The sequence below is a fragment of the Scleropages formosus genome, chromosome 1 (genome assembly GCF_900964775.1).
Source record: "Scleropages formosus chromosome 1, fSclFor1.1, whole genome shotgun sequence".
Taxonomy (NCBI): Eukaryota; Metazoa; Chordata; class Actinopteri; order Osteoglossiformes; family Osteoglossidae; genus Scleropages; species Scleropages formosus.
The window spans coordinates 40,376,272-40,400,561 of NC_041806.1; the positions used below are offsets into that span (position 1 = coordinate 40,376,272).

Below are 24,290 nucleotides of genomic sequence, written 5' to 3' on the forward strand. Positions count from 1 at the left end.
TTTCCCCAAGTACTATGCATGTCAATACATTGAATATCCCAAAACAATTAAAAACCATTAAGTTTGTTGGACCCCTGTGCTTATTTAAAAAGCAACATAGAAAGTTGGCACATTTATGCTCAGGAAGGAAGGTGCCTTTTGAAAAGGCAAAAGTCAATCACATTGGTCACAAGTCAATGGCCTTAAGTCATTGCCCAGTGGAAGATGGGCAGCCAAGCTGGCAGGAGACAGTAGCTAGGTCATGGCACCTAGATCAGTATCAAGGCCAGGTCTATGACCAGTAGGACACATGATCCAAATGTGGCAAGTAGTCCACTGTGTTTGGCACTTAAAACAAGCGGTCTTGGCACAGGTTAACATAAGGCAATTTTCCAAGCACAAACTGACAAAGTACAGATTAACATCTGTGTCTAGTGACCAGCAACCAGTTTTTTCCATTTCAACTGAGTCACTTAGTTGAACATTCTCCAAAAGTCAGATATGCCAACATTTGCATTGCCGACCGATGTCATTAAAGATGTGTAATAAAGCTACTAGTTATGAGAGAAGCATTTTGATTAGCCAAATATTGCAAATCATTTGAATTTCTGAATTTTATTTCCCCTAACCAAAACAGACCTCTAAGGGTATCAGAGACAGGGCAGGGGTGGGTGAGCAGACTGTCCACTGACAGAATACAAAAAGAAATCTCATTAGATTAGTAACATGAGAAATGTGCTCTTTCCACGCTGCAGATTTTATGCAATCTGCTTCTGCAATGTGTCCCAACTACTGCATCACATACAAGACAGGAGGATGAATAACAGCATACAGAAATAATGGTGGAGTCGTCATCATAAACCAAGTTTTTTGCTTTATAAGTCACATTGGACAGTGTGAAACTCTGCCATTACCCATAGTCTATAATGCATAGAGTGGAGGCAAACCTATTCAGAATCTCACCATCAAGAGATCTCTGGTGTAGCTATAAATATTCAATTTTTTGTCATCAGCTTTTGCATTCTATAACAGTTTTTGAATCAAGTTTAATACTTTGTTCCTGCAGACTGTTCAGTATTCATAAGAAAAAACAAAATGACATCTCTTGCTATACTCCACATCTATTCATATGCATCCCAGTCTTCCTCTAGGTTTGGCTGAGTTGTAAAATGAATAGCCGTTTCATCAGCACCCTTTTGCTCTAGGAAGGTACAGCACAGTATTTTTAGACATTTACACTTCATGCAAATGAGCCATCATGCAGTTCATTACAATGGCACAATGCAGCATCCTTTCTATGCTGGGGTTTATCTTCAGAGACACTGGTCTGGCAAATCATGTCTACCATTTCAAACAAATGCAGAACATCTTATCTTGATGTACAGAAATTACATTGCTTACTTCAATAGCAATTTGTGGCAAGCATTACAGAAACAATGGAACTAGTAACAAAACTGCATTCAGTTAAGTGCTCATTGTTTTGCATTTGCAAAATAAAATCAGTAGGTACATTCCACAAGAGCCCCTGACATGCCAACTGCTTTCCAAACAACACTTAGAAGACCAAAATTTACTTTGCCCTCTGAATTAGTATCAAAGAGTTCCCACTAAAATGGTCCAAATCTTACCCATCACAGACCTTAGCAGGAAGTTCAGCATCCTGCTCAACAGGTGTTCCACAGGGTTCAGTATTTGGCCCATTAAACTTCTGTACATATACTGCTTCCCTTGGCTCATTACTTCCCACACCTACTTGTATCACTGGTATGCAGATGATATGTAGGTCTCCCATCCCTTCCCTCAAAATATACTTGTATATAGACACACACTGCAGCATGTCTTAATCACATCTAAAAGGATGAAGTCACCACCCACAACTCAACCTCTTCAAGACTGAAATTCTTGATCCCCTTGCTAGACAGACAACTTGCTCGTTTCATCCTCACTGGCTGTAAAAAGCCTGAAAGTAACTGCATGTAGCCTTTGCTTTTCCCAAAAAATAATGCATTCTCACAGGCATAACCTCTTCAACATCTGTCAAATTCAGCAATATCTCCAACATGCCACCTCACTCCTGGTTGAAGCCATGATATTACTATGCCTGAATTACAATACCCTTTCTGCTTGGTGTTCTGGCCTGTGCCATCATGCCTTTTCAACTGTTACAGACTGCCGTGGCATGACCTGTGTTCAACCTGTCAAAGCGTTACCCTCGTTTGCCTGAATGAAGTTCAAGACCGCTTATGGCCTCCAAGACTCAAAGAACTATGACCCTGAATTGCAGAATGTGATCTGTCCCTATATCCCAGCAAGAATGCTACCGCAGTCAATACTACTTCACTGCCTCACCCCCCTCACAAGGGGCCCCAAAATCTAATTTTGACTTTGTCTTGCTCCCCCCCCCATTGTGTTGGAATTAAATCTATATCCGTATGAAATGCTGATTCCTATGAAGCATTCAAGTACCATTAAAAAAAAAAAAAATCAAAAGCCACTCACCCCAAGTGGCCAAATCAATAGTTGTGTGTATTTAAGCCCACTGTTATGGGATGCAGTTTTACTTGCCCTGAGCTGTGTCACTTTGGTGACAAAGGTCTGTCGAATATATCAATGTAAAATGTTTCTCACTGGCCAGAAAGAGCACAGCAAGGAAGGAAAAGATTCAAGAGAATGTTTTGAGCACATCTCATCTCAGAGCTGTGCATTTCTCCACTTTTAATTCCTGCCATTTTGTCATCCATATCCCCATCCTTTATTTTCAAAAATTTTCTGGCAATCTAGCCATCTGTATTCCACTTCCAAGAAGTGTGATGGGAATGACCCTCAAAGTCAGGGCAGTAGACAGAGGTCTGCATTTGGAGCAGGCAACCCCAGAACAGCACAGTGAAATACTACAAGGTAAATTGCTGAGGGTCAAATTCCTAATTAACATTACATTGTGTCTTCAATGGCAGCTTTACAGCAGGGTAAAACAATGTTTTATTACAATTTTACAGCTACTCTGAATTACAGCTTACAAAGGATAGGGTAGCATGTTTACACAGCAACATTTGGCTAGCCAAAAGCCAATAAATACCTCCTGCAAGCACTACTATCTCAGAGCCTTAATCTGACCTACTGCCATTTTCTCAAATTAAACTTGATTAACAGATGGTCTTGCAGTTCTACCTTACCATCATGCATCTCAAATGCCAGGCTGGTGATCTTCTGGGTGATGACCATCATGGGGCTAAGTAAAGGGAACAAATAGTAATGCCATGATTGGACTGAACTCTGCTCAACAGAACTGATCAGGTCTTATGGGGCATTATCTGACAGGTGTGCTGCAGAGTGATATCTGTATGCCTTACCCTGGTCACAGCATTCCTAACTAAAGTCTGGAGCTCTGCACATGTCACAAGTTATCCATAAAGACAATTCACCAGCAAGTGAATCAGTTGGCCATATTGTATGGGATGTTCTTGCCTATAGTGATACCCCACTCAAAGAAATTCCAGCTTTCAGTGTGTATTGCCACTGGATGCTTTTATTGCATGGTGGCACAGTGAGTATCACTGCTGTCTTGCAGCTCCTGGGTGGTGTGAGGATGTGGGTTTGATTCCTGCTCAGTCTGTGTGGAATTTGCATGTTCTCCCTTGTCTGTGTGAGTTTCCTCTGGGTGCTCTGGTTTCCTCCCACAGTTCAAAGACATGTGGTTCAGGTAGATTGGTGTGAGTGACTGTTCCACTGATGTATGGATGAGTGACCCATTGTAAGTAGTGTATCTTGCAGTGTAAGTCACCTTGGTGAATAAGGTATGAGGGCTGATACTACAGAGTTCATTGGAAGTTGCTTTGGAGAAGTGTCTGCTAAATAAATGTAAATCTGACTGACATCATTCTTTATCCAATTACTTTAAAAACAAGTACAGTAGCTTTGTTAAACTGAATACATTGACTTTCGTTTCCTAAAGGAAACAAAAACTAATGAGCTTATACTGGTATTTTTAAAATTAAACAAATGCCACATTTCAGCATGCATTGTATGCAAGGTGCCGATGCACCTCTGGGGCATTCACCACTGAAGGAACCTGACATTTGGGTCAAGGATTACAGCTTAGTGGGCCTGTCCAGAACACTGGACCATCATTCCTGTGCATCCTCCAGCCTGTGACCTTAACTTTAAATAATCACCTTCTGCAGTCACTCATCTCTAAAGGTGTTCAACATTGATTTCCATTGTTTGAGGTACCAATAAGAAGTTTGAGAATGCATGCTGGAAACTGGAAATAAAGTTTGAGCAGGGAGTCAGCCAACATGGCTTTCCAGCTCTTCTCCAGCAATTCCCAGGGAGGTAGGACACCCACGGGTTGTTCCGCTTTCATTCGTCTGTCCAGTTTGTCCCATACGAGTATTTCCCACATTTCTCGGGTATACTTGCATTACTGACTGATGCTGTGCATGTTAAAGGAAATGTTATTTCAACCACTTGACAGATATTGCAGAACTGAGTTCCAGGTCTGACTCCTTATTTCAAATAATCTTAAAAGCTAGTTACATTCCACTACTCAGTTATTTGTTCAATGAGTAAATTGAAAACAATTCACTCCCAAGATTGAGAGAATAAAATGCAAATGCACATTTACAGCATGGAAGCTACTGTAACAGTAGAGTGGATATTCAAAATCAGTATGGATTACATCATTTAAGCACATCAGTGCAAACAGCTACTTAACATGAAACTTGTGAACATTCATTACATACTGGCTGAAAACATTTTAAAGGTAGGCCTTAGATCTACAGCACAGCAGCCACGATTACAAGGTCATTTCTCCTTAAACTATGCTGTAAGTAAAATTTCCCGTTACTCTCTCCTTTGCATATTTAATCAGTTGATTAGCCTAGATATTGTAAAGTACTTGAATGACTCAGTGCTGAGTGTGTTGTGGATTCCACCAGTTCTAGCCAGCTAAACAAATATGGCAAAGGCTTACCCAGTGAAGTCTGCTGAGTACATCCCATAGTCAAACACGTAGACCCGTGTTATCTGGCAGATGCTGAGGTACCCCAGAGCTACCACCAAACAGTACCTGAGAGGAGGAAATGGAGAAACGGACTGAGAAACCATGTCAATTCAGCATACCTTTGCATCTACAGTCTGAAACTGCTTGTCCTGAGTGAGGTTATGGCCAGGTTGGGCTCCGGCTTGCAACATGGCAGAAAGCTGGAGGGGAAAACACCAGGGATGAGACCAGTTTTTCAAAGCACCCAGAGCAGGAACGGAACCAGACCCAGAGAGCAGAACCTGGCTAAACCTGCTGTGCCACCCCAAAAATAGAACATTAAACGGTATTTTGCCAAATTGTGTAATACAAATATAAAAAGCTCTCAGTCTTGGTCAGGAAGACATTTCACATTCAGGACTTAAGGCATAAATTCAGAAGAGCAACCTTGATGCAACTTGCAGCACAACTTAACTGGACAGGTTAGGACATGTTTAACAAAAGCACAGGTGAGGGGGAAAACTATGCAGACTTAACAGCAGACTCAATGTCAGTTAATGGAACCCAACCAAAAAAAAAAGCACTGCCAACAATGGCCCCTCCCAAAAAAGGTTTTGTAGTGAGATTCAAGGTGTTGGGAAATGCAAGTTTCCAATAAGCATGGAAAAGACAGCCCTGCTCTACATTTCAGAGTCCAAGGGTCAGAATGGCGCACACTATCATCGTGATCACATTCCACCTAAACTGACATGAGGTTTCTTGATAAGAGCCATTTGCCTATTCAAAGCTGAAAGCAATAAAAATTTTTGCAGTTTAAAAAAATAAACTGGTGTCCCAAACAGATACACAAATTCAGATCTAACCCAGTGCCACATGGTCCTTTAGTCAGTTCCAACACCTTAAAATACCACAGCACCTGACCCTGTTCAGAAGTAATGGTGAACTACCTTTAACAGCCAATGGCCAAGAAACTAAAGAGAAAAAGGAAGAGAATCCCCTCCTCCCCAGTTAAATTTTGGCATTAGCTTCAAGAGAAAAATTTAGTTCTCCAGCATTTAAATTTGTTTAGCGTTGTTTTCTCCAAAGCAACTTTCAATAAAGTGTTTCATCAGCCCACATACCTTATTCACCAAGGTGACTTACACTGCTGGATACACTACATCAGTGCATCCACATATCAGTGAACCACACCGTCACTCACACTATGGGTGAACCTGAACAGCATGTCTAGACTGTGGGAGGAAACCCACACAATTTCCAAACTTTATCAAATAAGTTAATACACAACAAACAATACATTGAAATCCACAATAAAACAAACCCAACACCATTTTCCTACAGTTGGTCAGCAAAGTTACTAAACAACCATTACATAAAATACATTGTCAAGACAGTCTTTCCCATAACAATCCCTTTCTAGCTTCAACCCACAGACAAGGGGAGAACATGCAAATTCCACACAAGCTGAGCAGGGATCAAACCCACATCCTCATACCACCCAGGAGCTGTGAGACAGCAGTGCTACTCAAGGTGCCACTGTGCTGCCCAGCAGTGAGCAAAATCTGGGTGTCATTTGTAGTAATCTTGAGACCTTTCACCATCACTCACACAGGTTCACTTGCATCTGCCTTTTCCATTTCTGCTGTTTTAAGATAAGTCTTACCATCTCTATTCAAAGATTTAATTAACTGCACAATTTGCATAACTGTAAAAGCACCGATGCTGTAATGGGCTTTCCTTTACATACATCACTTCTTCACAGTAGTACTACTAGTACTTATGGTAGTCATTTCCAAATTAGCAACAAACCAGTATCTGATCCCTTATGGTCAGAACAAAAGCTTCTGGCTTATTGATGTCAAGACAAAAGCACCAGTGCAGTGGCAGAACATTTAGGTCACCATGGAAACACCAATATCAGAAAACCAAGACTGAAGTGGAACTTAATCCATTGTCTTGCTTGCCTTTCTTGCTGATCATCCTAACTAACACAAAGGCTTGAGAGTCTGTCCATTCAAAATACTGACATGCAACAAACCCATGGAGGGAAATCGAAACAAGAGCCACACAATCAAGGAAATGCTTCACTGCTGAGCAGGTTTGCGGACATCCTGAGAAAAGCAGTCATGTGTGGTCCTTTACAGCGCAGCATGTCCTTTGTTGCCATCTTTTCAATGTTTGCCTCCAACCCTGGGCTGGAAAGCTGCTCTGACACTACAACCCCACTTCACCAGAAGGCAGCAGCCAACCAAAACCTAGCATTGTCACAGAGCACACGTAGATACAAGTAGGACACAGTGCTGGGATGAACAAAGCAAAGTGCATCTTAGGATGCTGGGCTTCATGCTCCTGCTGGTAATGCTTCCTCTCAAAAGATGCAGGGATTGCAGAAGCCCTTAGATACCAACTGTGTAACAAAATCACTGTCTATGTGGGGGGGGCTGGTATGGACCTAGAAGCAAGAGTACTTCCAGCTGCCGAAGCTTTTCTATGCCGAGGGTGACTAAGACTTCGTCACCAGCTATTTCCTTCCCGGGTTTGTTCCCATGTTCTTTTCTGAATACCCTTGAACCTGTGGGCTAGTCCTGCTGACAGCAGTACTGGTCCTCAGCTACTATTCCTTGAATAGACCTCACCCAGCAGGACACATTCTTATAACATGGATGACATTTCCAACAGCAGCACTTGGCTGTAGGAGAGCTCTGGAGCATGTTGTACGTTTGTGAATACATCCTAGAGAGCCACTCAAACATGCCACCATTCATGCTGGGAGCATATTGAAGGACAAAACAGAAATAAAAAGGATGAATGATGAAATGAGACATTAAGTTAATTTGATACTATTAAGGCCCATTTTTCATGCATGCAAATGTCTTTGGGAGGCTTACTGCATAGCTGCAACAGGAGGATGCATGCTTTTCATTTACTAGCCAGCTTCACCCCTTCAAACAGGCCAAACAGAATGTCTCACAGCATCTTGTTCCTACTAGTCAGCTTCATCCCTTCCAGTACCTCCCTGGGGCTCAAAGAAAAGAGTGAGAAATGGGGAGGACGGACAAAAAAAAAAAAAGGCACATGAACAAAAATCAGAAAGTAGGTCTATAGAAAACAGCAAAGAAAGGAGTCACTGAAACTGGTCTGCTGCCAGTCCTCACTGCACTGACCGCTTGGCTTGCTGAGTGTACCCAGTGGTTCGTGGTCTTGGCAGCACAGAGCAAGTGGATTATAAATCAAGCAGCTGCTCCATGCCAGCAAGCCCACAATGAGCACCAGGATATCAGCACAGTTGAGCTGCAGAGAGCAGAACTGCTGTAGTGACTGTTCAAGGCTCTGTGCACGAGTGGTGGTACTGCATCAAGTCACTTATCTAGAGCAAGCAGTAATGAAAACAGGCTTGAGGTTCTGCTGTCAAGCCTCACTTCAGCTCTGTCCATAGGCCTTCAGATAATGTCCTTTTTACTCCTAGTTATTTGAGGTGCCCTCCACAAAACTACATTAAATGTAGACATTTCAACTGGTATAAGCAGAAGTTCAGTTATGCAAAAGTTACAAAAGGAATGGATTAATGAACTCAAGAGGCTGGAGTCAGTATTGAGGACAGACTGATACCTTAGTCTTTGCCTTGTTTACCAAGGACACACCTAGAGCAGTAAAATCTGAGATATAGTTGCAGAAACACCAGTAGGTAATGCCCTAAATAATCCAGTTACACAGAAGCAAGGGGCATTTACAGCATATGCTCGTTCAAATTATATTTTTCTGTGCTTTGGTCCACGCAGAGTACAAGTATGAAAAACACATTTCAGATGGAGAAGCATCAGGCATAAGCACATGTAAGAATATATAAATGAAAGCCAAGTAAAGACAAAAAACCATTACCAATTCAATTACATTCAGTGGTTGATCACAGCATCCATTTCTCACACACACAAAATTGTGTGTGAACAGCTGATTTAGGTGTGTCCATTCACATAAACCTAGATTAGTAAGGTAACCTGTCAGGCACCAAAGACCTTTGACCCAACCCTATGCGCATGGATCCAAGAGCAGATGCCAACTAGCACCATGCAGAACCAGCATCTCCAAGAGCATAACCCTACTTAGGGTCATCATGTGAAACTGATGAAGCCTGTTGGTTCCTAGATAGGACTGAAAAGGCACACCAGTTTTTTTTTTTTTTTTTTCCCCCTTGGTTCTTACAAGATTGGCTCAAGATGCCAGGGTGAATGCTGGGTTTACTGAGGCACTAAAACAGCCCTGCCATTTCCAGTAGGTTTATTAAAAACCTGGGAGACAGACAATCTCAGTGTGAGGTGCAATGGGTTAATTATATGCAGTTATCAATTGCTACTTAATCCTATGCAATTAAGAATTTATTAGCCCAATTTGAAAACTATAACCTTAAGTGCTTTGCAACACATCAGCAGCACTGCAAGCTCATTTGACCCAATCTGATCAGGGGGGTGCGGTGGTGCAGTGGGTTTGACCAGGTCCTACTCTCCAGTGGGTCTGGGGTTCGAGTCCCGCTTGGGGTGCCTTGCGACGGACTAGCGTCCCGTCCTGGATGTGTCCCCTCCCCCTCTGGCCTTATGCCGTGTAGGCTCCGGTTCCCCACGACCCCGTATGGGATAAGTGGTTCAGAAAATGTGTGTGTGAGAGAGATTTGCTGAGTGAGATCACATGGTGCAGCATCTCTGTCCCTGACAGCTACCTTTGTGTATAACTGATGACATTCAAGTATGTGGCCAATGAAACTGCAGACTCTCAAGCACTGGTGACCCTCACTGCAGGGTTCTGAGGCCTGCTACCAACAATAGCCTGACAATCAGATTGGGCCTCTGTTGGCTTCTTGCCAAAAAGCACCATTAGAGGCTGCATAGGACTGAACCGCAGTCTGGCAGACCGCATCTCTCCACTATGTCCAGCTAACCCAACAGCACACCTTATCTACAAGCCATTTTCAGGTGTCTGGGCAGTCTGAAACGTGTGTGTGTGTGTGTGTCTTTCCTCCATTAGGTGTTAAAACAAATCCCAAGGGTCATCCTAAAATTACAAGTTATGTATTCAGCCAACAATTTAAGATAACTTGTAATGTTAGGTTTGTATAGCAAGATATTTATCTCAATTATGCAGCTGGCACAAATCTGGGTAAATACTATAGTGCCCCCCCCCCCACAGAACTACTAGAAACTGGCTCAAGAGTCAGGGTAAAGGAACATGCTATTTACAGGGTACATCTTTAGCTGCAGTGTTAAGACACTTCAGACAGTACAAGTCATCCCAAACACTGGAGAATCAGAGTCACTCCCAGCCCCCCTACAGCATCTCAGAGTTGAGGCCACCCCCAGAATTCCCCTCACGACACACCCAACATAGAGAACACCACATGCATGTACAGATATGAACAACTTTACACAGAGACATTACAACTCCCCTTAGTGCAGTTGCAATACATTGCTGAAGGATTTCTACAGCGGGGCAAAGTAACAGTTCCTTCAATTGTAAGGCAACAGCTCTTACCACAGTGTTACCAGCTCCACCTAATTAAGTAACATTCAGCTGATACACAGGTGTACTGCAGACAGAGCTCATCCTTTGGTAAGACAGTTTATATTTATTTAGCTGACACTTTTCCAAAGCAATTTAATTTATGCATTTTGTACAGCTGGGTAATTTTACTTGAGCACTTTTGCATACCTTGCTCAAGGGTACTACAGCTGAATGCAAAAGTCAAATCAGTGACCTTTGGGTCCAAAGGCAGGCTCTAAGCACTATGCAACACAGGGTGCTGCAGCCCCTCAGTCACATGTATGACTGCCAAATGGAGTACAGCAGACTGTTGAAGACACTCCAAAAGCTCATCTATACCCCAGTAGGAAGCAGAGTGACTTCAGAGTTATGTCTGTACCAAAGTGGAGGGCAGAGATTTCCCCAAAGCCCTGGGGTCTGCATCCTAGTGGCTAGTAGAGGGGACTCTAGGAGCCTTGGCAGCTGGAGAATCATTGTGTTCTGTTAAGGAACTCACTTGTGCATGTGCTCCACTCCAGACAAGATCATGATGCCATAGGTGATTCCACTTTGGACCAGAAAGTGCAGGGCATACCTGTAACAAAAAGGGGTACACAGTCAGTACCACAGCACAAAAGCAAATGCCCAGCAGTCACTCTGCAATAAACCTTTCCAAAACTAAGAAGCAGAACATTGACACCTTTTGTGGAATGCAGATTTAAAATGGAAGAAAAATTCTTCCAAGAACATGTCTACACCCCCTCATTAAGTAGAGCATTCACAATTTTTCAGGAAGTCCTATTGAAGAACAGCAGTGACTGCCTTCTTGTTACAATGCCATGATGTTGGGACAGTATTCACAAAGGTGAAATCATCCCCCATTAAGAAGCAAACATGGTAAAACACCCTCCATTCTCATACCCCAGTATGAAAGTACCTCATACCCCTACTAATACACAAAAGAAAATCCAAGAGTGCCTTTGAACAGTTTGCTTTTCTTACTTGCCTTCACTCTTGTCTCAAAGACATCCAGATATTAACAGATAAGCTCTGTTTACAAGCTTTATTCTTTACAAAAGAAAGTATGATACCTCTGATCCTGTTGTGTAGGCTCAGATATATAGGTATTCGAGTTAGGATTTATGAAAACAAGTTGAGAAGTTAGTGACTGGCAGACCTGGACCTTGGGCTAGAGTAAGCACAACACTTGGTGCTTGGGATACTGTCTTGAACTGACAACACATCTTCAGCAAACACCTCAAATGTGAGCTGTGTCATGTACTGACGATCATTCTGGAACCGGTATGGAAAACTGACATGATATAGCTTTTCAGCCAAGGTCCAGGTAGGGCATCTGAGTGGAAGCAGTCTTGCTCTGACCCTAGCAGGGACCTCAAAACCCAATTCCAGGAATGATGGGCCAGCATCATCATCCTTCCCCCTATGATCTGCCCAGCTGGATGTAGTCTATAAACTGAGACCTAGGAGTTGGTTACTGGGTTGTCAATACCCATACATGCTAATATCTCTGGGAAAGTAGCCAGACAACAGAAGCATAGGATATAACAGCAGCTTTAAGAACAGGAGGTGCAGAGAGACTACTCAATGACACCACAAAACTTGACAAGATAGAACATGACTCCAGTACCCAAAGGTCTTGAGGAGTACTCAGGAGACATCTGGAGCAGATATTAGCACCCCAGACACACCAATACCTGGTTACAGAAAGTCAAACTTTGCATGCTGCTTTCCTCTTAGGCCAATCCATGCAGAAAGTCATGGGTCTTAGGTTTCAGGTTCTGTGCTGGAATCTGAATAAGCTCCTGATTATCGGTTTCAATTACCCACACAATAAGAGGATTTAAGCTTTGTAGAGCCATATTAAAAACCACAAGCAGCTGTATGCTGACTTAGGCCTTCTGTGATCAAGGACCCATGATCAAAGTCCTGATTGCTCACCCTGTGGAACCAGCAGAACAGTTCAGGTGTGGTTAATTGCAGCATATCTGCATAAACATGTATTGCCACAACCAGTGGCTGAATTTAAGTGCTCAGTTTTGTACACTGAAACAAAACAATGCTGGTTTATGTACATGGAATGCATCATCTAAGGGAGTGCAACCTCCTGCACAACAAAAGGCAGGACTAGGAGGATCACTGGAATGTATGGAAATTTTCTGGAGCCCCTGTCCACAGGCACAACTAGTTACTGCTTGCATAATCAAAACCAGCAAAAAGGTGCTTGCCCTTCACTGGCACATGTTCAATCTTACTTCAACTTCCAAGTTAAAACCAGTTAAGGCACTGTCAGACTGTTTTAATCACAGCAGTCATGCAACATCTAGTCAGCAATGGTGCATAGGTGTGAGAAGATCCTCTAGAGAATCATAGCTTTCCATTAAAGGGAGGAGTTTCAAATATACAACTCCAGGATTTACTTAACACAAGGAACAAAGTAAAAATCATCCTCAAAGCACATCTTGGCTAATTAGCTTTGGAGCTTCACAGAGTCAATTCAATACACCAACTCATTGATTCCTTTAGCTTATTAAGCTAAAGTAACTGTTTGTCACTCCTAAATATTAAACCCAGAGACAAAGGGGAAGATAATACACTACATATCCATTCAAATAGAAATTCCATTAAGGGTATAGCTTCTCCAACATACAGAAACCAAACTTTGCTCAAATTAAACATTATAGGAGTTTTACTAAGCTTACTGCCAGTAATGAATTCTAGAGTCACTAATTTGACATTCAACAGCAAATTACATTTTTAGTAGGAAGCAAGCCAAGTCATAGTAACAATTACAAATTGCTATATTTACAATGTACAGAAAGACATGACAAATAAGCCAAAATATGAAATTCTCTAGAGTACAACCCCCTGGCAAAACTCTAAAACTCTAGATTTTATTCACTTTGATATTTTCTGAAACCCACATACTACCCTATGGACCTGCCCTTTGCCAACAACCCAATGCATGTACTGCACTGAATTCTGGAAGAAGTGTCTCCTGCTAGTTAATTTTCAGTAATGTTTTAAGAATGTTCAATTCAAGTTTACTCTTAAAGAGAATTCCCCCACTAGAGTGACTTGGCCTATAAAACTGACTCCAGGCATGACCATTTGAAGTCTACTTGTCTCATGAGCTGCACCAGTCCAACACAATGTAGACTACTCCAGATGGGACCTGGACACAGCAGAGATTCAGTATCACTATGTACTGTATTAAGATTAATTCAAGAAACTACAAAAACTTAGCCATCATCCATTTAGTTGTGTGTGTGTGTAGACATTTTGAACAATGTTACTCATCTTTACATTTGGACACTTCTCCAAAGCAACTTCCAATGAAGTCTATAGTGTTACTAGCTCACACATCTTATTCATCAAGGTGACTTGCATTGCTGGTTACACTACTTACACTGGGTCACTCATCCATACATCTGTGCAACAGTGTCATTCACACTACAGGTGAACCTGAACAGCAAGTCTTTGGACTGGAAGGAAACCCATACAGACAGGGAACATACAAACTCCCCAGACTGTGCAGGGATTGAATTCACATCCTGTCACACCACCCTGGCACTGTGACAGCAGCGCTATTCGCTGTACCACTATCACCCAACTTTCATGCTGTAACTCGTTCCAAAAAATTGGTTTGTGCTGTTTGACAATGAAATTATCAAGCAGGAGATACAGAAGCTGACTTCTGCATAAAACACCTTGGTCAAGTCATTTATCCCCCCACCCCAGTTTTTCCCCAGTGTCACCACAATGTACAAGGCATGAAGGTAAGTGAAGGTCCAGGACATCCCATAAACCCAATGGATACGGAGACAGCGGCAGGAAACTCACCAACCAAAGCAGAAGAGTGCAAAGTAGAAGCCCAGCAGAGTTGCTACAACATGCCGGACTAGGGGGCTTGTCTTACTCGGGTGAAGATAGAGCCGGAACCAGACGGCTGTGAGCAGAGCAAAGAGCTGGCACACCACGAAGTTCACCTGAAAGAGAGAGAGAATCAGAGTAATAATGCAAGTAAGGAGTTGATCCACACAAATATGCTACCATATTTTACCTTACAGAAAGTAGAAATGTGAAATTTCTTTAGCCGATTTTGTCCAAGTTGGTTTACATTATTGGGTTGCAAGACACTTCCACAAGTGGCGCAGTGGGTTGGACCGCAGTCCTGCTCTCCAGTGGGTCTGGGGTTCGAGTCCCGCTTGGGGTGCCTTGTGGCGGACTGGCGTCCCGTCCTGGGTGTGTCCCCTCCCCCTCCGGCCTTACGCCCTGTGTTACCGGGTTGGCTCCGGTTCCCCGTGACCCCATATGGGACAAGCGGTTCTGAAAATGTGTGTGTGTATGTGTGTGTTTTGTCCAAAGCAACTTCCAATGAATTCTATGTGGTGTTATCAGCCCACATGCCTCATTCACCAAGGTGAATTACACTGCTATATACACTTACAATGGGTCACACACACTAAAGGTGAACCTGGACAGCATGTCTGATCTGTAGGAGGAAACCCAGATAAAAACACAGAAAGCACATGCAAACACCACACAGACTGAGCAGGGATCAAACCCATATCTTCTCACACCAGGTGTGGAGACAGCATAGCTACTTTTGATGTACACAAGGGACTGTGCCAGCTCCTCATCCACAGCCCAAAGATTAGGTGCAAAATAGAGGCAGATTCCAAACAAAAACAATTTCAGCCTGTGTTCCTACTCTAGCTCAGTCAATGAAGGTCCTATGTGCCCCAGAAATTGTTCCTGTTCACTGGTCTTCTACTCTGGTCAGAATATTCTGAAAGAGCAAGACAAAAACATTTTCCACTGTCTCAACTTTGCCTGCTTTGGGCCTTCTTGCATCATAAAGTTTTACATTTATAGAAAACCACAAAAGCAAGAACTGTTAGACAAAAGCCATGAGTGCCACTGTAAATACACCCACTTAAGTCTTTCACTAACCCTCAGACCTATCTTATGCAACAGATCAATGGTGCTTGCAGTTAAAGGTATCCCAAGGAACCAGGCATGACAAGACAAAAAAAAAAAAAAACGCACTGCAACTGAAGTATGACTTTCCTGTATCAAATGCCTTAACAGCTAGCTACCTATAAGGAATAATCGCCAAAAAGGCCCATTACTAATAAAGTTCTCCAACCGGATGCCTCCAGGAGATCAAAAATAAAGAGATTGAGAAGTACAAGGCAGCAGGACACAGAATGACTAATATTCCGATCTTCAAGAAGCCCCCATGCCTAGTTCCCCACCCCCTGTGGCTCCCTTAATGAGATCTTGGGAGCCAGCTGAGAGCCCAATTCAATGGTCATTTGGGTTAGCTAACCCATCTGCTAAATGCAGCAACAATGTACTGATACCACATGGTTCTGTGCAGGAGCCTGAACGATGCTCCTACAGCATATAGCTGCATGTTCTTTGGCTCTGCCCACCCCCATTCCTATTGAGGAAATCTTCTTGATTGATGAGCCACCTGAACAGTGTCACCTTGAAGCAGTATGGTGTGAGGGCAGAAAAGATTAGTGCTTCTAAATATGCAGATGCAAATACAGGTGGCTTAATTTAAGTGTGCAGTTCTAAAGCATTTTTACCATTTATATGCATACATACATACATTAGATATGTACTGCATGAAGCTGAAACAAACAGCAGTCCTTGCCAGAAAGCAATTGTTACAGACCACCCTTTAACAACCCCCTTCTCTGTCCCCAGAGCACCATAGTCATATGTTCATGGCAGTGACAGCAGTCATCAAAACAGAAGAGCCCTTAGTACAGCATGTCAGAGGGCAGTCACCCCAAAAGATCTCCATGCACGCAATGAAAGTAACATGACAGGATTTTTTTTTTTTTTTTTAAAAAAGAAAAAAAAACCCCAGGGCCAGCATTCCAGCTGGCCCATCCTGCAGGAGTGCTCTTCAGGACCAGACAGCTCAGCCAGCATCTTCCAAATTGTACCGCAATATTTTATTTATGGGCCTGGCAGCTGCCCAGCTAAAAGCACTACCGTTACACTCCAAACAAAGGAGCTATTGTTTTGGTGTGGCAGCTGTTGAAGTTTTCTGAAAAGGCAACAGAACAGAGATGGAACACAAACAAGTTAAGACAGGGAATTACAGAGACCGAGAAGCAGGTGATCACCTCCTTCAGCACAACCTGCCTCTCACCACAATAAGAAGAGCATCAGTCAGCCTAATTTTCTCAATTGTTCTTCCCCTTGCAAAACAATGCACATTGACTTTTCAATAACACATTTAAATTACCCTCACCACAGAGGTCAGCAATACCAAGGTACATTGTCCACACCTCAGGGATGTTTTCCCCTTTATGATTAAAGCTGATCTGAATGATCAAATTAAATGATTTCAGGTGAGGAACACTGCAGCAGCAAGTTGGTTTCAACTGCAGGAGTGTTAGAGAATGGGACCATGATGATTCCTGGTTAGCATAATGTGCGCACAAGCATGCACACATGACACTCCCTTGAGCAAGGCTTGTCAGCACTTTGCCTCCACTGAGATCACGTCACAGGTGGAGGTGAAGGCCAGATGACATGAAGCACACCTGTGTGTGTTTGCACCTGCAACAAGGTCTTTCCAAGGGGGGGCTGTGTGTTTAACCAGCTTTTCCTGCAAAACACTTGCAGACTAAGACAGGAACCCAGACCAGGTTTTTAAAAAAAAAAAAAAAAAAAAAAAAAAAAAAAAAAAAAAAAAAAAAAAAAAAAAAAAAAAAAAAAAAAACTTAGCACTTCTAAAAATTACTCACTGAAATTACTTTCTACAGGGTTTCCTGTGCTGAGCAGGACTCAAGTAACTTTGTGATACAAAAATATTCCCAATCTTGAGATGTCTGTGGGTACATTATCCATAATTACTACATGTGGAGGGTAAACATGTATACTACAGAAATTGCATTATTTGTTATATATAGTGATGGTCACACACTGCAGTATTAGTTTCTGTAGATTTACCTGGAAACATCTTCTGAATCAGACAAGGAAAGGCTAGAGTAATTTCTTCACTTAACTGCATCCCATCTGAATACAGTGCATCTTTAATATGTTATTCAATCAGCAGAGCAGACTGGTCCCCTGGTGCTCCAAGGTTCCCCTTACACCAAGGTGTTGTAGAGCAGTTGAGAGCCCCATCCCCCACCAACCCTCCAGCGGGTGGAGAGGCAATTTGCTCCTTACTGATCCCTAGAAGATATTAATGCCACCAGGGAGTTGAGGAGAGCAGGCTGCACCATCACTGGGGTGGAACACAAACATATCCCAAGGTTCCTAAATGAAACTGTAGGGCAAGCAAACAATATCTCAAGAATAAAACAGTCCATCTGAAAAGATGACTTTCAGGCTAACAGCAAAAATCCTAAAGGGTGTTTGGTGGTTAGCATGTGATTTACTAGAACACTGGCTCAAACAAGGACTGATTTGGAAGGGGAACTGCTCAGAGGACCAACAAGCCTGGATAAGCTTTGAAGCATTGTGACCCTACACTGGAGAAGTGGACCTCAACAACGGAGGGATGCATCTACACAATTTCATGTTTCTCACGGTTAAGCAGTGCTACTTTGTATACATTTTAAGCCAGAGTTGTTTATGTACAAAAGTTACTCCACAAGTGTCAGTTACTCATGATGCCATGTGGAGGTGTTACTGAGAACCAGCCACTTTCAGTAATAGAGACTTATTTATGAACATGTTCATAGATGCAAACTCAAAGTGTTAGGATGAAGTTAAATAAGGAAGGTACACTTGGACAAAAAGCTTATACTACTACATTCACCAGTGTGGGCATGAATACAGCAAACCAGAGGTCATTTGCTTCCCTAACAGATAGTCAGTTTACCCTTAATGGACTTTGAATATTTTAAGAAATGTGGCAGCATGTCCACATTTGGGCAAGACAGTCAAGCTGTCTTAAGTCCAACCTGTTGTGTGTAGGAAGGGTGAGTCCATGTACATCTGTGAAAGGGACACAGGCAGCACAGATCTCACTGGTCACTGATTAAACAAAAAACCCCAAACATATAGTATATGGCAGCAGCACAGAGCTGAGATATACAACAATCAGGATCCAGAAAACAAGCTTTTTATGCTTCATGTCACTGAGGGCAACCCTGATCAGCTAACAAGCAGATTGTTTCACATAGTGATGAACAGCTAGGCAATGAGTTTCATAACCTCTTTCAATGAAGATGGACAAAATGCTGTACAAAGGAAATTAACCTGTGGCGATTTCTCTGCGGAAACTCCAATTATTTATAGCTTTTGCGATGACCCACTAAGTAGCAGTTCACTTGAGAGCCATTTGATGAGTTAAAACAGGACCATAAATTACAGAGCAGCTAACCTCTCCTGCTACCTGACCTCTGCCACAATCTGCACTTCCTCCACAGCTCCTTGACACATGCAGGCCTCTGCTGGCAAAGCTGCTCTAGTCTCTGCAGTTAAGGAGGGAAGACTAAAACAAGCTTTTAAAGAGTACAGCTGATGGGGGGGGGGAGGAGGAGAACTGGACTACCCACCTTAACAGTTTGAGACTGGTTGTGTGGTACATCACTGATGTTTTGACAACCCAAACAGCAGATTGATCTACCCAAGCTTCCCACCACACTAAGCCAGCAAGAGCCTCATTAAAAATACCCAACTAAAAATTAATTGATCTATGTGATATGAAGGAGGGGGCATGGTAGTGCAGCAAGCTTGGGCAGCTCCTGCTCTCTAGTAGGTCTGGGGTTCAAGTCCTGCTTGGGGTGCCTTGCAATGGACTGGCTTCCTGTCCTGGGTGTGTCCCCTCCCCCTCCAGCCTTACATTGCTGGGTTAAGCTCTGGTTGGCAGAAACCCTGCTTGGGACAAGCAGTTTCAGCCAGTGTATGTGTGTAATGCAATGATAGAAAAATGCCCTTCAGATGTGGCAGTGGCTCAAGGGTATTTATCCTTCTGTAAAAATCAGGGGGGGAAAAAAAAAAAAAAAAAAAAAAAAAAAAAAACTCCTGCCAAGAATTTTTCACCATATGTATTGTTCAGAGTCTTCACAAGTTACATGAATGACAGTTGAAAGATACAACTTCCTACTCCTGGATTTGTTCAACTGATTGGTCTTGCTGAATGGAAACTGCTTTCTGGGTTAAGTTGGGTAATGTCATTTCTGTGAAGTCATGCTTTCAGCTTAGCCTGATAGTCACATGAGATGGTTCCCCTTTCTTGGGATTTACCTTCCCCTGCCAACAGCAAAAGAGACAAAGGATACCTTCAGGGCAATTGTGGGAAGCACACAGAGCTCTGTACAGAGCACACAGCTGGCACTGCACTGGAGGACCAGGTTCCTGTTTCACTTGGGGAGGGTAGGGCCAATGCAAAACCCACAGCACAAACAGAACTTTTCACTGGGGTCGTGCTGAGATTTAACTGCTACGGACTGCATGGCAAAAAGCCACATGTGCAGATAGAAACAGGTCCTCAGGATGCAGAGTGGCAGAATGATCAAGACTGGTTAAGAGATGGGAAGTCACATATTCACTGACACAAAAACCATAACTGCACCCTAAGGCCCACCCCATCTAATCAAAGACATTTAAGGAACAAGTCAGTACAATGACAGTACTTGCACAAGAATGTTCATATATGGACTTCTGTAAACTAAAGTAATGCAATTATTCTTGGGTAATGTGTTCAGAGGAAGAGCAGTACTGCCTGTTTTAACTAGCACTGGGGAAGGCCATGGGCTGCTGTGCTGTCACATGGTGGTGGATGACTGCCAGCAGGATTTTTTAAAAAGCAAGCCAAAAGGAAACTGCTTCTCCAATGCCCAGATTTCTCTTTAGGGAAGCCCATCCAGGCCCAGTGAGAAGCAGTTATCAATCTCACATGAGATCAGTTCCATTTGATATGGAAACAAGCACTTGGTAACTACACTGGTATGATGCAAAATAAGATTGAAATCTTTAGCCACCAAGCTATCTTAATTGCCAATGATGGACAGCACCTTCAGTAACTGCTACTGTGGTAAGAGTTGTGTAGAGGTGGTTGTTGGGCAGTGCTCTTCAAGGAGAAGCCAAGATTGACTGAATTCCCTATTCTTGATTTTGAAAATGAAGACTGGGCAGCAATACACCGAAAGGCTGAAACTGATCCAGAAAGACCCATTGATCAATGCTGGAGAACTAAAGAGGAGCAACATCTGCTGATTGTCACAAGTGTGCCTCAGGATGACTTGTGGAAATGACTCACTCCATGCAAGTATGTGTGACACCAGGGGCTTTTCTTGCAAGGGAAAAAAGGAAATGCAAAATCATTTGTGATATGAAATAAAGGTTAAACAGCAGCAAAAAGCTAACCAAGTATCATTTGTACAGTGGACACTGCATAAAAATAGGAGACTCCTAGAGCTGCACTACTGGAAGCCCTGAAGTTCAATGTATTTCTCTGATGTGAAACTGGATTAGGCCCAACCAGCTGGACAAAGTCCAGTTCAATGCTGGGTACTGGGGTCAGCATCACTATCAAATCCAACAGCAGCCTGGCCAGGCCTTTAGTTGTGCCTTTTCTCACCCAAATACTTCAGCCACCATCACTGATCATTGCTGCTGCTGCTGCACAGACAGGTGACAGTGTTTGACTGCAGCTACTGATGACAAGAGCACAAACTCACAGCTGTACAACAGAGAGCTGGAAGGAGATGAAGATGTTTCTACACAACATTTTTGGCATCTATCAGTCTTAAAAGGCTGAGGGGGAATCAATCTGTTCAGTAATTGTGTGAAATAAAACCCAGCATGACTATAACAGCTAAAACGGAACAAAAGCATGCAGCCAATAAGGGATTTTAGGATTTTGTTCCAGGGATTTATTCCACAAATGATAGCCATTTATTAAAAGTGGAAGGAAATTAACCTTCCCATGTGCCAAGATCACTTCCTTAATGTAATGAACATTTTAATCAGTCACAAAAACATGACAAAAGCACCAAAGTTGCACCTGCATTTGATCAATGATTGGGAAAAATTACTCATTTCTTAGTACTGAGCCATGAATATAGATGCCTATGTTATGATTACACCACTGCAAAGATTGGCTGCACAAAAACCATCAAGAGCCTTGATACAGGAAGGACCAACCCATCATAACAGCTCACTATGGTCAGAATGACATGCTACTCCCTGTATCAACATACTTCATTCCAACTGTTCCCCTCTATAGCAGAGGAAGCTCATTGAGGGATTACCATCAAAAACCAAAATTTTCCTAATGTCAAGTGCCATACATAGACTGATTTAAGCTTTACTACAGTAGGAGTTCTATGGGGATTAAACCCATGGGATTTGTGGGGAAAGCCTGTCTGTCCCAGTGAGGCACTTCTACAAGTGCAAGGACCAGTGTCACCTGAAATTAAATATTTAGTCACATCTACTCCAGAGAGAGATAAGGGGGGGCAGCAGGGGCAAAAGAACAAACCATGTTGGAATGAACACAGTACATACTGTGCTCAGATCCTGGGAATCCAACAAGTTCAGATGAAGTTTGTGTATTTATATTGTTATTCCTGTCAGCCATTCCTTATCCATAAGATCTTGTCCAGTGCAGGGTCATAGTATTTGAGTTCATCCTGCATGAGATGCCACTCCATCACAAGGTAATCATTTCCCCACACACACACACAGCAATTTAGAGCCACACATCTTTGAACTGTGGAGGGAAACCAGAGTACCTAGAGAAAAATCCATGCAAACTCCACCCAGACTCCCCATGAGCCCTGACTCGACTGTTCTGGCATCTTCCATTAGAGCACTGCAGCACTGTAAGGCTGTTAATATCCAACAGCCGCTCACATGTATAGGTGAAACCCTCATTCAGCACAGTAACTTTAAGGATGACATGCATGTAGGAATTTAAATCCCTTTTCCATGCTTTCACAGCAGGCTGAAATCACATGATACTTGTATTAATAGAGCTCCAAATTCACACCATGCAGTTACTGCAAAAAGCTTTGGTTAGTCTTGAGAAAAACTGACTTGTATTAATACAACTACTTGGTCTTGTGAATAGAGAGAGACTAATACTTCATCTGCCTCTGAATATCATTAATGCAAATCTGGCAACTGTTTGTCATCTCAAACACATGCCACAAAAGAGGAAAAACCCTGATTCCTCAATGAAAGGGTCATCAGCTCTTCATGTCCTCTGCAGAAGCTTGTTGCTAGGAGACCTGCTCCTAAAGCTGAGGGAAAGGGTGAGGTACAGAACTGGGGCATGCACCCCCCACCCCCCCAAGGAACAGCAAGTCACCCAATACGGACAAGGGACGCATCTCATTATTTATAAACTACTGCAATTCATCACCAGGCTGCTCAGCCGAGTTTTGAGCGCAGGCCTCTCTGTGGAGCAACAACAAGCACAATCGGCAGTGTCCTCTGCCAGATGGAAGGGCCTGAGGCCAGGGAGGGAAAAGCCTGCACTCCAGGGGGCCATATTGTTCACAGGACTTTCCCCTCAAACACATCTGCTACACACCAGCGCTATAGAAACCTATTCCACAGCCCTCCCGTAAAGTTAACACATTAAGAAAATGGCCATAAACAAAAACATGCACCAAGTTTGACAACTGTGGGTACTGCACTTAAAGGGACAACTGTCCTTCAGAGAACACTGCAAAAAGTGAAGGGGGGAATAATTAATGGAGTGATCTGCCCCCCCCCAAAAAAAAAAGGTGGCCAAAAATCCCTTTATAATACAGGAACTATTAAAATGTAAGAATGCTACATGGTTTGATTAAGGTTTTTTCCCTTTAAAAAGCTTTAGTATTCACTTTACCAATACAGAATACTAAATAGTACAGCATTATATTTTCATACAGCAATAGCTCTAGAAGTTAAGATCTGCTTTTCTCTTTTCATTGGCACCAGATCACTCTTTCACCTGTTAGCCATTTTAAAATACAGCAATTTGAAGGAATTCGCAAACTAAATGTTTTGTGAACAAAAAACACAAGTGCTGCTAGACACCCAAACACTGCCAGAGATCAAGGCAATAAGAAATATGGGTGCACTGCAGCAGCACAGCCAATCATGTCATTGTACAGCAGATGGAGCTGTTGTCATTAGATATTACAACCAAATGCCAGGACTCAAAAATAACAGAATATTGTTTATGGGATAGCTGTCATAAGTCAAGGATCACCTGGATTGGTTAAGATTTTCCAAAGGTTCACCAGCCCTCATAACCACACAATCTGACTGTAGACCCAGATCAAATCTCATACACCTGAACCTTGCAAAGGAACAAGACAGCACTTGGGCCAAGTGCATCCCCCCAAAAGGCCTGGTCCCCCAAAGCCTCTGTCCACAGAGATCCTGGCTTCCTTAGTTGCATGAGACTAAGGACCTGTTTTTTTTTTTTTTTTTAAATTGTGAGAAGGTTGTTAGATTTATAAGGGCAGGAATTCTACCCATAGAGGTCCAAAAGCCTAAAGGTTCCTAGTTCTGGCTCCCATGTGGTGGATGAGCTCCCTCAGAATTGCTGAATCCTTCTCAACCTTCAAGGGTCTCAAAACATTTCAGAATCACTTCTCTGCATATGCCATTTACTGCATAAATTTGCATTACATTATCTGTAACAATCATATTTCCTGTCAACTATGTGCTGCTACATATCTAATATTTCCATTAATCTGTTCAAAATATTTACCATCTACCAGTTTTATATGCAGCTACTTGGTGCAACATGCTGGTTGCATCAGACAAACTGACTGTCAATCATGTTTATATCTATCCACTGGTAAAATGGACTTTG

The 24,290-nt window shown here is 42.7% G+C and overlaps 1 protein-coding gene across 4 annotated transcripts in view; it reads right to left on the reverse strand.

Moving 5' to 3' along the window:
* The window catches only part of mboat2b (membrane bound O-acyltransferase domain containing 2b), a 40,437-nt gene that overhangs the window by 8,548 nt on the left and 7,599 nt on the right, over positions 1–24,290 (reverse strand). For all 4 annotated transcript variants that reach the window (XM_029253999.1, XM_029254006.1, XM_029254005.1 and 1 more), the window contains exons 2-5: positions 14,330–14,475; positions 10,986–11,063; positions 4,952–5,047; positions 3,153–3,208 (exon numbers count right to left, since the gene is read on the reverse strand). In XM_029253999.1, coding sequence (XP_029109832.1) covers positions 3,153–3,208; positions 4,952–5,047; positions 10,986–11,063; positions 14,330–14,475 — 376 coding nt within the window. The remainder of the gene's footprint in view (positions 1–3,152; positions 3,209–4,951; positions 5,048–10,985; positions 11,064–14,329; positions 14,476–24,290) is intronic.